The 13,379-nt window shown below is 35.4% G+C and overlaps 1 protein-coding gene across 1 annotated transcript; it reads right to left on the bottom strand.

Moving 5' to 3' along the window:
• Positions 1-389: 389 nt before the first annotated feature.
• Positions 390-11,422, bottom strand: MMP13 (matrix metallopeptidase 13). The gene is made up of 10 exons (XM_007946004.2): positions 11,306-11,422; positions 10,977-11,218; positions 9,745-9,893; positions 9,454-9,579; positions 7,433-7,594; positions 5,675-5,792; positions 4,068-4,201; positions 3,083-3,242; positions 1,294-1,397; positions 390-490 (listed from the first exon to the last, which is right to left on the bottom strand). The coding sequence occupies exons 1-10, from the start codon at positions 11,420-11,422 to the stop codon at positions 390-392; spliced, it is 1,413 nt and encodes a 470-aa protein (XP_007944195.1).
• Positions 11,423-13,379: the final 1,957 nt, after the last annotated feature.

Below are 13,379 nucleotides of genomic sequence, written 5' to 3'. Positions count from 1 at the left end.
TTTTAGTAAGACAATTTGTTAATTACATAAATTTGATTTACTTTTATGTCTTAGCAAAGTTTCATTATAAATATATTTAATAAGTATCTTAACTCTTTTTGGTAGACTACACATCTCATTTTTGGAGTGGGAAATAGTGCTAACTGTTACAGCACAAGAATCAGGTGATCGATCCTTAAAGGTAATAAGTTTCATTACTTTAAAATTCTTCAGTATGGATCCAGCCACACATAGCCATATAGATATTACATATTCAAAGATAACTTATAGAAGCTTGTTCACAGAACTAAGCTTTCTCCTGATATCTGCCTATGTCCCCATACCCAATACTTCTGGAAGTATTTTTCAAAATGTTCTCCAGGATTTAAATAACAATTTTCAAAAGACATTTAACACCACAGTAAAGAATTTGTTGGCATGACGCGAACAATGCGATTACTCCAGATGCTGTATTCAAACTGTATGTGTCCATTGAAAAAATATATATAACCTAGGAAAAAAGACAATAAAGAAAATTTTAGAGTTTGGAATTAATAAAGTTTACTCCTGCTAATATTAAAGGTACAATCTATTAGCTGCCACTTTAAAAAAGAAATTCTAACTTTTGTCTTATAAAAGTTCCTGTTGTTGTTGTTATGTGCCGTCGAGTCGGCCCCGACTCATAGCGACCCCTTCTTGGGTTTCCGAGGCAGTATCACTACGGAAGTAGGATTGCCCAACCTTCCTTCCGAGGAGTGGCTGGTGGGTTTGAACCGCCAGCCATCTGGTTAGCAGGCAAGTGTCTTAGCCACTATACTAGGTCCCATAAATTTTCACCTAGAACTAATTGTTCTCTTGCCATGAGTTCCAATTTTAAAGCTTCAATTACTAATGTCAGTGTATTTTGTTGTAGGTTAGGGATAATTCCTCTTTTCACAATTAAAGCAGAAAATCATTACACAATTATGACAATTGCATCTCTTTATATATAAATCAATGCTCACTCCATCTTCAATTTGATTTCTGCCAATACTCTTTGCATCTTAGTATGTTTAAGCATAGTTTAAGGTAGTGCTTAAGTTTTAGCATTCTTTTATTAATACAATTAGCGATCGTTTAGTCAAATTGTCATTTATCCTAAGTACGTTATTTTTTGTTTTCTTTTTGTGTAAGAATCATGCAAGAATTATTTCTTCTTTAACTGGCATACAATTATTGGCATATCTAAGCCTTGTGTAGAAATCTTTTATAAGAGAAAGAATTTTGAGGAGCTACAAAAGCCCTCCATTAAATTAATGCAATGAAATTAGTTACCATTTTTCTCGTAGACGGCATCTACTTTATCACCAATTCCTGGGAAGTCCTCTTCTATTAGTCTAGGGTAGTCTTTATCCATAATGTGGTTAGTATCATCATAACTATTTAATAAGAAAAAGAAATTTTTAAGTAGGTTAGATTACTTACAAATTTCCTTAGAAATGATAGTGACTGTACTGGCACCTTTCAAAACTGACTAGGATTTTAAGAATTTAAGCCCATTTTTTTTTAATGGTAGCTTTTTCAAATTATGAATTATAACACTAAATGTATAGTGGACCATTGATGAATATTTGTTGCCTTACACAGAGGCTATCTTTGTAAAGTGATTTACAAGCTTATCTCATTTAAAAAATTATATTTATCTTAAAAATCATATCATTTTAAAAGTGTTTTTAGACACTAAATATTTACTCATTGAACAATTATCTACCAATCACCTACTACGTGTAAGGCAACTTGCTAAGTTCAGAAATGGAAATAAGATTTAATTTCTGTACTTAAAATTATAGGGGATATGGAGAATCTAAAGGTTCATATTCCATACTCCTCCTCCTCTGACTATACCTACACCCTGGCCAACCAAAAACATTTTGAAATAACTTAAAAGAACAGGTTCCCATAATGTACTACTGTTACTAATGACAGTTTTGTTCCAGTAGGTAAAAGGTAATAGTTACTGTACTATAAAGAAAGCACAAACATGCACACACATAATTGTAACACCAGGCAATAGAAGCTAAGCATCAAGAAAGAGTAAACATGAAATGTCGTCTGAGTACAGGGGAAAAGGAAGTAACCTCTGGATGAGGTGACCAGAAAAGGCTTTGCAGGTGAAATAGTATTTCAAATTGAGTTAAGCAACAAGTAGAATTTAAAGAAGTAGAGATGTAGATAAAGATTTTTCAAGTAAAGAAAATTAGCTAAGGAAGGTATAGGGGAGTAAAAGCACGAAGTATGTGAGATATGGTAAGCAATTCATCTTAATTGGACCATAGATTTCACATGGGGGTGTAGGGACTGGGAAGGTCACCTGTCAGTAATGTTTACGGTCATGAATGTCATCATCAGAAATAAATAAGTCAAAAGGCAAAGATGATGCTCCGGTGTGTGTGTGTGTGTGTGTGTGTGTGTGTAGACATGGGATAAAGCATCCATTGTAAACATTGCAGGTATCGGTACCCATTGGCATATTCCCATATCCAAAGATAGACATGTATCTGGGTTCTTAAATGTTACTAACGTCAATATTGCCTTAAGCTCTACTTTAGTTTTGGATATTCCAGCTGCACTTGCCCTTCAGAATGAGGCTGACTTCACAAACTGCTGGCCTAGCAGCTTCCTGATCAATATCCCTCAGAGGATCACACAACTCTGTAGAAATGATGGTCTCCTAGGAATCAGTCATTTCTTGTATTCTGCCATTTTCTTTGACCAGAGAAGATGGACCAACAGGTGAATTAGGAGAGGATGACAAGAAAGGGAATCCAGGAGAAAGATAAGAAAGAATGAAGTTGGCAAAGTAAAAGAGAGAGTTTTGTCATGAATGAGCCACAACTAAAAACTGAGTAAGAAAAAAATGGCTGTGTATATGTGTGTTTTAAGAGGGCTTAAGATTTTTAAATACCCATCTACAGGGCTGTCTGAAGTAGCTGGCACACAGAAATGAATGATTGATTTGACATTTAAAATAATGCATAAGATGATCATTTGTAGTAGAGAGAGGTGTTAGAGACTAACTTTGCCTCTATGACACAATGTGAATCAGTAAATATGGCTGCCATACCTCCAGACTTGGTTTTCTGAGAAGAAGAGAGTCTTGCCTGTATTCTCAAAGTGAACAGCTGCACTTATCTTTTTAACTTCTTTTGGAAATCCCAGTTCAGATATTTTTTTGGGATAACCTTCCAAAATATCATAACCATTGAGAGCCCAAAATTTTCTTCCTGAAATAAGTAAAAGAACAATTTTATTTTCCAAGGGAATCTATTAGAATTCATGTATGTAGATATTTGCTTAAACAAAGAAAGAATCGTATATTTAGAAATAAAGCCTTCAGTGTTTGTAATTACCATGTTTATGCAACACAAAATATGAGCACTCTTGAAATAAGAGTTTAAGTCTTTTAAAAATCCTAATTTCTTATTTATGAGAACAGCCATCCAAACATCATAATGAATTTGGCAATTTATTGTCTCTGAGTATTTAGTTTGGAGCTGGGTGAAAAAATATATTAAACTTTCTACATGAATACACAACACAGTAGGAACAGCAAATTAGATTGAAAATTAAAATTTTGCACTTGCCAGAAATTTCTTATTTCTTCATCTAAAAATAACTTCATTAAAATATTAATTATCATAGTCAAACACTACAAACACATTAACATCAGTAGAATGTTATATTGTTGTTGTTGCTGTTATGTGCCATCTAGTCGGACCCAACTCATAGTGACCCCTCCTTGGGTTTCTGAGGCGATATCACTATGGAAGTAGATTGCCCAACCTTCCTTCCAAAGAGTGGCGGGTGGGTTTGAACCACCAGCCTTCTGGTTAGCAGTCAAGTGCCTTAGGCACTATGCTACCAGAGCTCCTAGAATGTTATATAGTCATTGTGAGTTATAATCATGAAGACAAAAGCAATGTGAAAAACTTTTCATGATTTTATGCCAAGGAAACAAGAAGAATATAAAAATATATATGAACTATAAATATAAATAGGTAAAGAAAAATTGTATTACATATGGTGCAGGGCTAGAAAAGAAGGCTTACCTCTAAAGATGAAGATGAGGTCATGAGAAGGATGCTCGTATGCAGCATCAACACGGTTGGGAAGTTCTGGCCAAAATGATTTTGTTAGAAACAGCTCAGGTTCAACCTGCTGAGGATGCAGGCGCCAGAAGAATCTAACGACAAAGTGGAATACAAAGTTCATAGAGAGTGAAAATACATATTTTTCCATGGGATATTTCTACCTCTGTAACACTCTATCTTCCTGTCATTGCAGATAGTTAAAAACATTTCCTATCATCTATGAAGGGAACTCTGGTGGTGTAGTGTCGAAGGAATTTGACTGCTGACCAGAAGGCTGGCAGTTCTAACACTCTATCTTCCTGTCATTGCAGATAGTTAAAAACATTTCCTATCATCTATGAAGGGAACTCTGGTGGTGTAGTGTCGAAGGAATTTGACTGCTGACCAGAAGGCTGGCAGTTCAAACACACCAGCCACTCCTCAGAAGGAAGATTGGGCAATCTACTTCCGTAGTGATGTTGTTGTTATGTGCCCTTGAGTTGGACCTGACTCATAGCGACCCCTCCTTGGGTTTCCCAGGCAGTATCATTATGGAAGTAGATCGTCCAACCTTCCTTCCCAGGAGTGGCTGGTGGGTTTGAACTGCCAGCCTTCTGGTTAGCAGTCAAAAGCCTTAGGCACTACGCCACCAGACGACCTAGGAAACCCAAGGAAGGGTCAGTATGAGTCGAGTAGACTTGACCAGTGAGGTTTGTTTGTTTGTTGGATGAAGAGGGGAATAAAAATACATTCCCTTTTAAGTGTCAATTACAAGTTGTTGCTATCTTAATTCTAGCCTAAGGTATTAAAGTTCAAAATATCATAGAGGCTTTGTGAAGGCTCTAAGTCCTTTGTGGGTTGAGACCATGCTTTGTTCAGTTTTGCATATCTTACATGTGGCAACCAAAAATGCCAGGTACTATGTTGGGCTCTGGAAATAAAGCATGAGTTACACAAATAATGTTTTCCCCGACTTATGGCTTGGAGAAACTGACACAGAGAGAGCACCTGGAGTACAATGTACTTAGAGCTATGTTAGAGAAGATAGGAATGCTACTGTACCACAGACGGGGCAATTAATTTATGACTGAACGAATATGCATATTAGAAAAATGTAGAAGTAAAGTACTTAATTTTTCATTGCCTATAGCTCCAGGTTTACAAAAGGATTCTCTTCTCAAATTCTAACGTATGTTTCTAAAATCAAAGTTTTTCTATTCCAAAAGGAATTAAGGTGAGTATTATGAGTAGCAGTTTATGATATGGCAATTCCTTTCTATATTTACTTACTTCTCTTACATAATTTGCATTTCTAGATTTACTTGGTCAATTTTTTTTAAAAAAGATCTATAACCAAAGATGTTAAAACAGACAAAAAGGTGCGAAATGTCAAAATAATCCACTGAAAAGAAAAACATTCATTCATCATTTATTTGATCTAAAATATGTGAATTAACTGCCTAAAGATTTATTATTTTTACTTTTAACTTCGTCTTTACCAGTTTGACCAGATGTTTTGGCAATTTGCAGACACAATTCCACAATGTTTTTCACATATAGGTTTTATGAAAGAATCCCAAGTGTACCTGTCTTTAAAGATCATCATTTCTCCTCGGAGGCTGGTAATGGCATCAAGGGATAAGGAGGGATCACATTTGTCTGGAGTTTTGGGATGTTTAGGGTTGGGGTCTTCATCTCCTGGACCTGAAGCAATGAATGAATAAAAGAAGTTAATGATGATGACTTTACTAATGACACTGGTCTCAGCACAACAGGCTGATTCTAACAGAGAATAGCAGAAGGTTCTCTGCATATAGGTAGTAAGCCCTGAGACTCATATATAACAGTACCAATACCCAGGACTCCTACTTCCTTCATAAAGGGTTAGCAAGGTCTTACAGATGGGGTTTATCCTTTTCTTTTTCATTTCCTTCTTCAGGACCTCTTGATTCATCTTAACTACAAATTTAGAGTTTTGGAGATTAATGATAGAAGAAAAAAGCAAAAGATACTGAAAAATATTTCCCCAGAATTTGCATAATTTATTGGCAGGCTGCATGAAAAATATATTCTCCTTCTAGCCATTTCTGAAGGTTCATCATCCCATAGGAGCCCTTACCTCTACCCCTTCTTTTTCCTATTTTTCCAGCTGTCAACCTTGGCTAACATTGCTTCCTCAGTTTGCCACAATGCAGCTGCATCTCAGTCACAAGCCAGGTTTCAGCAACTATGATATGACTTGCCACATATTTGTAAATTTTCTACCAGTTTACATAAAGTTCTATTATCAGCCTCTTGGTCACAATACTATAAAAATAATAAGAATTGCAAAATAAATTGACAAATTTCCTTTGCTATCATTAAGTTCATATCACTACCTACACTAGCTGCTATAATGATTGTTGGGGATTTTGAGGTGGCATGAATATATTTTCTGAGCTACATACTCCAGCATTTTTTACGTCAATGAAGTGTGCACTGTAGCTTTAAATCTATTGATGGCAGACACTCTTCCCTGTTTGGGTTGAGATTAAATTATTTTGTAAATATTTTTTGAAAATTTGGGAAAAAAAACAGATTTTTTAAAAAACAGACATTTTTAAAATAGTCACTGTAGGTGTTGGCTAAAAGCTGTCACAGACCACAGACCACTTGAGCAGTTTCTACTAAGGCAAATTGGACTGCTTGAGAGCTCCCTGAAAGAGTATTCAGGATTTATTAAAGCTGATTAAGATCTCACTTTGACCATCAGTTGTGCAACTAACCAAAAAACCCAGTTGTCCTCAAGTCAGTTCCAACTCATGTCACTCAAGCCTGTATGCTTTAGAGTAGAACCACATTCCATAGGGTGTCATGGTTGTAACCTTTCAGAAACAGATCATCAGGCCATTCTTCAGAGGCACCTCTGCGAGATTTGAACCACTAACCTTTAGGTCAGTCGCCCAGTACTTAACTGTTTGAACCAGCCAGGAACTCTTGTTGTGTGACTAGTGGAACTAGTGATACTAGCCTCTTTGGGGCTTAATGTCCTTATTGATTAAAGGGGGAAACAAAAATTTTCCTTTCTTATCTCAGAGGTGTTTTGAGGTTATCAAATGTATGTTGGATATATCAGATTATAAATTGCAATATATAATAAGGAATTGTATTTTGCAACAACTTTGAAGAATGAAATATTTTCTTCTTGAGTAAGTTGTTTGCCTTGGAAGGGAAAAATAAGTCTGTTTACCTAGGTTTTAGTGGCAAAACCAGGATAGCATTATTGGCAACAGTAAATTGACCAGTAATTTAGAAAATAAACTTATGTATCTATGCTGTTTTTAAACTGATAAATTGAGAGTTACCATAGAGAGTCTGGATCCCTTGAACATCATCATCAGGCAGAACAAAGTGACTTTTGCCAGTGTAGGTGTAGATGGGAAACATGAGTGCTCCTGGGTCCTTGGAGTGATCAAGACCTAAGGAGTGGCCAAACTCATGGGCAGCAACTAGGAACAAGTTGTAGCCTATTAAGAAAAAATAATAAGAAAGAAAGAAAAAGAAAAGAAACAATGAGAAAGCAATATACTCTAATGATGAGTTAATAGAAAGAAGTACCATCTTTCTCATCTATTTGGCTTGTCACCCTTTCTCTTTCTTGGCTCTCTTACCCATATTTTAAAATTAATATTTAGTTGCTTAAAGGAAGATTCAAACTATTGATTTAAATCCTTATAAATAATTTAGTACTCTCTTTAATTGTACCTGTTCTGGTAGTGTAGTGCCTAAAGGCACTTGACTGCTAACCAGAAGGCTGGCGGTTCAAACCCACCAGCCACTCATCAGAAGGATGGTTCCGTAATGACACCGTCTCAGAAACCCAAGGAGGGGTCGCTATGAGTCGGGACCAACTCGACGGCACATAGCAACAACAACAACAACACAATTAAAATGTCAACAGATAGCTCTCAAATAGTTTTTAGAAAATTTTAGTTTAGTAAATAGAGATTTACTGTGAAAACAGTAGTAATAATGATTTGCTCTCTACTATTAAGACACTAGTAATTCTGATTTGCTCTTTGCTTTCTCAAAGTCAAGTAAGAAAAATTGTCAGTGATCACCTTACTAAGGAGTGGAGAAAATCATATAAGTAGTACATAGCTAGGGTGCTGTCTAATATATCATGCAAACAGAAGCCAGCATCCAAAGAGATAATGACCACATGTGGGAGGATGTACTAAATAGTCACTAGGAAGCAAATTCCACCTGGGTGATTCTTTCCAAAATATCTCTAGTTTAGAATCCAGAAAAAATGAAACTCTGGATATGATTGGTCAGCATTACTCGGGACGACCATTATGCCACTGTAATTAATTGTTTCTTCTACTCATGTGTTGTGCCAATTTTTAGCCTCCTAACACTGACATTTAAGTGAGAAAGAAAGATAATAAAAGGTGAAAAGACAAATAAGATGAATAAGACAATAGAGATTTCTGTTACTCTTGCTTAGAACACATCAATGCTGGAGCCAGTGGTTTCAGTTTGACCTCAAGTGCCCTTTGCCATCATTGTCTATGCACTAAGAAAACATACAGTAAAACCTGTGAAAGCTGGAACTGTGTAAGGTGAAAACCTGTCAGAGAAGGAAAACACAAATCTTTTCCACTAAAATGAGCAATACAAAAAAGGAAAGACTGCATACTGTCAAAAGTGGAAAACTTTTTCTTCCTAAATTAACAATCCTAGTTCTTTTGAGCCTTGAAGATTGACTTACTAGCTGAATTCACTCAACATTCAGTTTCATTTTGCTTTTCCATAACCTTCATCTGGTGTGTCTCTTGTTGTTTGGAGTAAGAAACTACCCTGATTTGTCAAATGGTGTTTATGAAATAAATGATATAGATAAATCTGAAACAAATAACTCAGATAATGGGATAAAGATTTGACTGAGGTTGTGTCATTAATATTTCTACCAATGAGAAAACTATCTCAATCCACCTGTAACTTATCTATGACCTACAGATCCAGAAGTAATAGTTTTTAGATAGAGATTTATAATACACCATACTTCCCCAATATGTCGAAAAGTAATCCACAGTTATAATACTTAGGTTGACCAACAAGACATTTGACCCTATTTCAAGATTAATACCCTTTAAGCTACCATGAAAAATTATGTAAATTTGTGCTCATTTTTCATATTTCACATTGATCACTTTTAGAGATACTATATTCTTAAATATCAAACAGATTTTATTTATTTTTTAGAAGCTGTAATCATGTACCAAATACAACTTGTTTGTAAGCTACCTAATTTCTTACCAGAGTGTTCATTATCTAATATAATCTCATAACTCATGACTTATAGCTTTATAAGAAGTATTACCTTTGGAACTGCTTGTCCAGGTTTCATCATCATCAAAATGGGCATCTCCTCCAAAATTTGGCCCAGGAGGAAAAGCATGAGCCAGCAGACCAGAAGGTCCATCAAATGGGTAGAAGTCACCATGCTCTAAACACAAAGCAAGAATTAGGAATCTGATCATACCTAGTAGTGCTTGTTGAGATTTGTTGAATACTGTAAAGAGTAATGTATAACTATAAAATAGAATAAAAGAATAAACGTAATTAAGGATGAAAATATAAAAAGGTTTCAAAAATGGTTGTGCTTTATTACCTTTAGTTCCAAAAGAGATCATGATATCAGCAGTACCATTGTGAAGTCTGGTAAAATTCAAAGGTGTCACATCAGACCAAACTTTGAAGGCTTTTCTGAAAGCCTTGTCAACTTCAGAATGAGTCAGATCAGGGGTATAATTCACAATCCTATTCAATAAAGAAAGTTACAATTACTTTTTTTGGAAGGTGAAAGCTATTTTGAATATATTTTCCTGGAATCTTGCTTTTCAACTCAAAATACAATAGTCTTAAAAGTTCTACTAGAGATTCATTATTTCAAAGAATTTATTAAATATTGTTGTTGTTGTTGTTGTTATGTGCCATCGAGTCGGACCCAACTCATAGTGACCCCTCCTTGGGTTTTCAAGGCAGTATCACTACGGAAGTAGATTGCCCCATCTTCCTTCCGAGGAGAGGCTGGTGGGTTTGAACCACCAGCCTTCTGGTTAGCAGTCAAGTGCCTTAGGCACTATACTACCAGAGCTCCTATTAAAAATAAGTTGTCATTGAGCTGATTCTTATCTATGGCAGTCCCATGAGTGTCAGAGTAGAACTATGCTCCATAGAGTTTTCAGTGGCTAATTTTTTTGGAAGCAGATTAGTAGATTGCTAGGACTTTCTTCCAAAGATTCTCTGGTTGGATTCAAACCTTCAACCTTTTAGTTAGCAGTCAAGGTAAGCATTTGAATTACCATGGGCTCCTATGATACTACACAGTGATGAATTCAACTACCTTCCAATATCTGACCATTTGGCATCTTACAATTTAAACATTCAGATTCATTTTATTTAGTATACCAAAATTTTGTAATTATATTTATATAGCCAAATAAATTAGTGATCTCCATTTTTTAAAAATTCCTAGAGAAAAAAAAAAAGTGAAATTCTTCATCTTTCACACTGCTGTCATAAATAAAATTTATGTACTACACTTGTAAATTTTCTTAAGCCTACTTTTACTTCTATTTTGATTTCATTTCTAAAAGAAATATCTTAAGATTTCCACTGAAAAATAATACTAGGCTAACTTAACACTAATAGGTATTGTGAGTCATTTTCATCAACAGTATTAAAGTTATTGCTGGACTTAACTTGCAGTTAAATATTTAAGACCTACTTAACAAAATGAGACCATACGTACTCTAACCATTAGGAATATCTTGTGATAAAAATTAACGTTTAATACTATTTTAAAAAACTAACAAATACTCAAGACAGCCTATGATTTACCTGTAGGTCAAATTCATTTTAGACCATTTGAGTGTTCGAGGAAAAACATTGTATTCACCCACATCAGGGACTCCACATCTTGGTTTTTTCATGATATCTAAGGTGTTATCATCAAGTTTGCCAGTCACTTCTAAGCCAAAAAAAGACTGCATTTCTCGGAGCCTATCAACCACAGAACTTGTTGCAGTCTTCTTCAAGATTCCAGCAGGATTCTGGGGATTGTAGTATGATTTCAGGTAGTTCTGAGAAAGAAAACCAAATAATATATTTTAAAAGAGAAGGGCATTTATGAAATGTACCACACCACTGAGACTGATAAGATACTCTACCTCTGCAAACTGGAAGTCCTCCTCAGACAAATCACCATCACTATCATCAGGAAGGGGCAGGGACCAACAGTGGGTCCAGCTCAAGACAAGAAAGGCAGCCAGGACACCCGGATGCATCTTGAATAGTTATGCCTGGAGGCTGCTGCCTTTTCACGTACAAGTACCTTTACTTTTATAGGCCTACAATGATGAGTAATCACTTATGGACAAGTTTCAACTTCCTAGTCAGTTGAAGGTAAACATGCTTACATGGCGACTTTTTTTTTTCTCCTAAGAAGTGTGGTTTGTGGCAGAATTTGAGGGAAGTATAAAATGAGGGCATCTCTAGTTTCATCAGGGTCTCAAAACCATCCATCTGGCAAAATAAACGGCCTCAGCATATTTATGGATAGTGTGGGAAGAAGCAGAGAATAGTAAATTTTTCATTTGGCAAAATGTTTTCCTTTCTTTTAGGAAAGTAGCTACTTTTATATTTTTCAGATAAAAAGAATATCAATATGGTATGCTTATTTCCATAAAGAGAAACTTCATCCTGCTGAAAACTTCCAGGATGTTTAGAGTCTGGTTGGTTCTAGACTGCATTGTCTCTAGAACAACCCAAAGGGAAATGTTATCTAGTTGAGGGCCATGAAATTGGACTAGAGCCAAGTTCAGCTGCTCTGTCTGTGGTCCTATAGCCCATCCGTAGCAACAAGTCCTAAAGTTGGAATTTAAGCACACTGGCTTGACTTCCCAATTAATATGAAGTCCTGGAAAAATTCCCCACAGGTCTAGGAAAAGGTAGAAGAATGCTATAGAAATACAACTATAATGGCTAACACATATTGAACCCTTATATGCTGGGCTTAAAAAGTATTACTTAATTCTTAAAATAGCCATATGAAGTAGATACTATTGTAAGACTTATTTTCCATTTTACAGATAAATAATCTGAGACACAAAGAAATTAATAACTTGCATAAGGCCATGTTGTTGTTGTTATGTGCTGTCGAGTCTGACCCAACTCATAGAGAGACCCCTTTCTTGGGTTTCTGAGGCAGTATCACTACAGAAGCAGATTGCCCCATCTTCCTTCCGAGGAGTGGCTGGTGGGTTTGAACTGCCAGCCTTCTGGTTAGCAGTCAAGTACCTTGGCACTACGCTACCAGAGCCATTCTCAAATTTTATCAAAAACTGAGCGGCTTGGTTCCAAAACTTTTGAGAGTGCCCAGGAAAACTAGGGTTCTAGTTAAATGCATGTCCAGTTTCAAGCTTTACAACTTTTATTCTCATGTTTGAACAATAGAAGTCCTCTTGGTCCAAGAACTGAGGAAAATAGTCTATGTGGTTTCTATTCCTTTCAGAACTTCACGCTTGAAATACTATGAAGTTAGAGGGCATTTTTGTCCCCTGCAGAGATAAATAAATGGGTAAAGCAATATAGATCATGATCTTTAGAATTATTGGACTGCTTTTAATAAATGACTAGAAATACAAGTAAATTTAAATGATTAAAAATCGGAAGGAAAATGAAGCTAGGTCAGAAATACATTAAAGTGAAAGGAAGAAGCATTAATACAGATTAGTGTGAAGATGAACGGAATCTAAACATGTGGGTAGATTGTTACAAGTATCTTAGTTTGAAAAAGAAAATAAAAGCCATTTAAACATTATGATGCAATAAGTTAAGGAAATTTTATTATGCTCTTATCCAAAATACAAATAGGCACTTAGAATCAAGATGAGATTTTGATTCAGTGACCTATACAAAGCAGTAATTTATTTTAAACCTCTTCCATGCAACAGCATTTATCTTCCGACTGAGTGAAAATTTATTCAAAAGTTTGATTCAGCAATATAAGCTTTTAGGAAATTAGTTGACTAAAAAGCATTCGTTTTTACCAATAAATTGTTATAAACCTTTAAAGTCTTGTGGAATTAAAAATTTAAATACAAAATTAGAGATGCAAAACTAAAGTAAAATTAAAATGTAATATTTTACTATAGCAATAAGAGGCCATTATTAAGACCAGCAAAAGGGCCCCAGTTCCAGGAACTGGGAAACATATAGTTTTAGTAAACAATTCCCAGAACT

Source organism: Orycteropus afer, unplaced genomic scaffold (assembly GCF_000298275.1).
Source record: "Orycteropus afer afer isolate SDZICR_OR568_19922 unplaced genomic scaffold, OryAfe1.0 scaffold00147, whole genome shotgun sequence".
In the NCBI taxonomy this organism is placed as follows: Eukaryota; Metazoa; Chordata; class Mammalia; order Tubulidentata; family Orycteropodidae; genus Orycteropus; species Orycteropus afer.
This window is presented reverse-complemented; position numbering and strand designations above follow the sequence as displayed.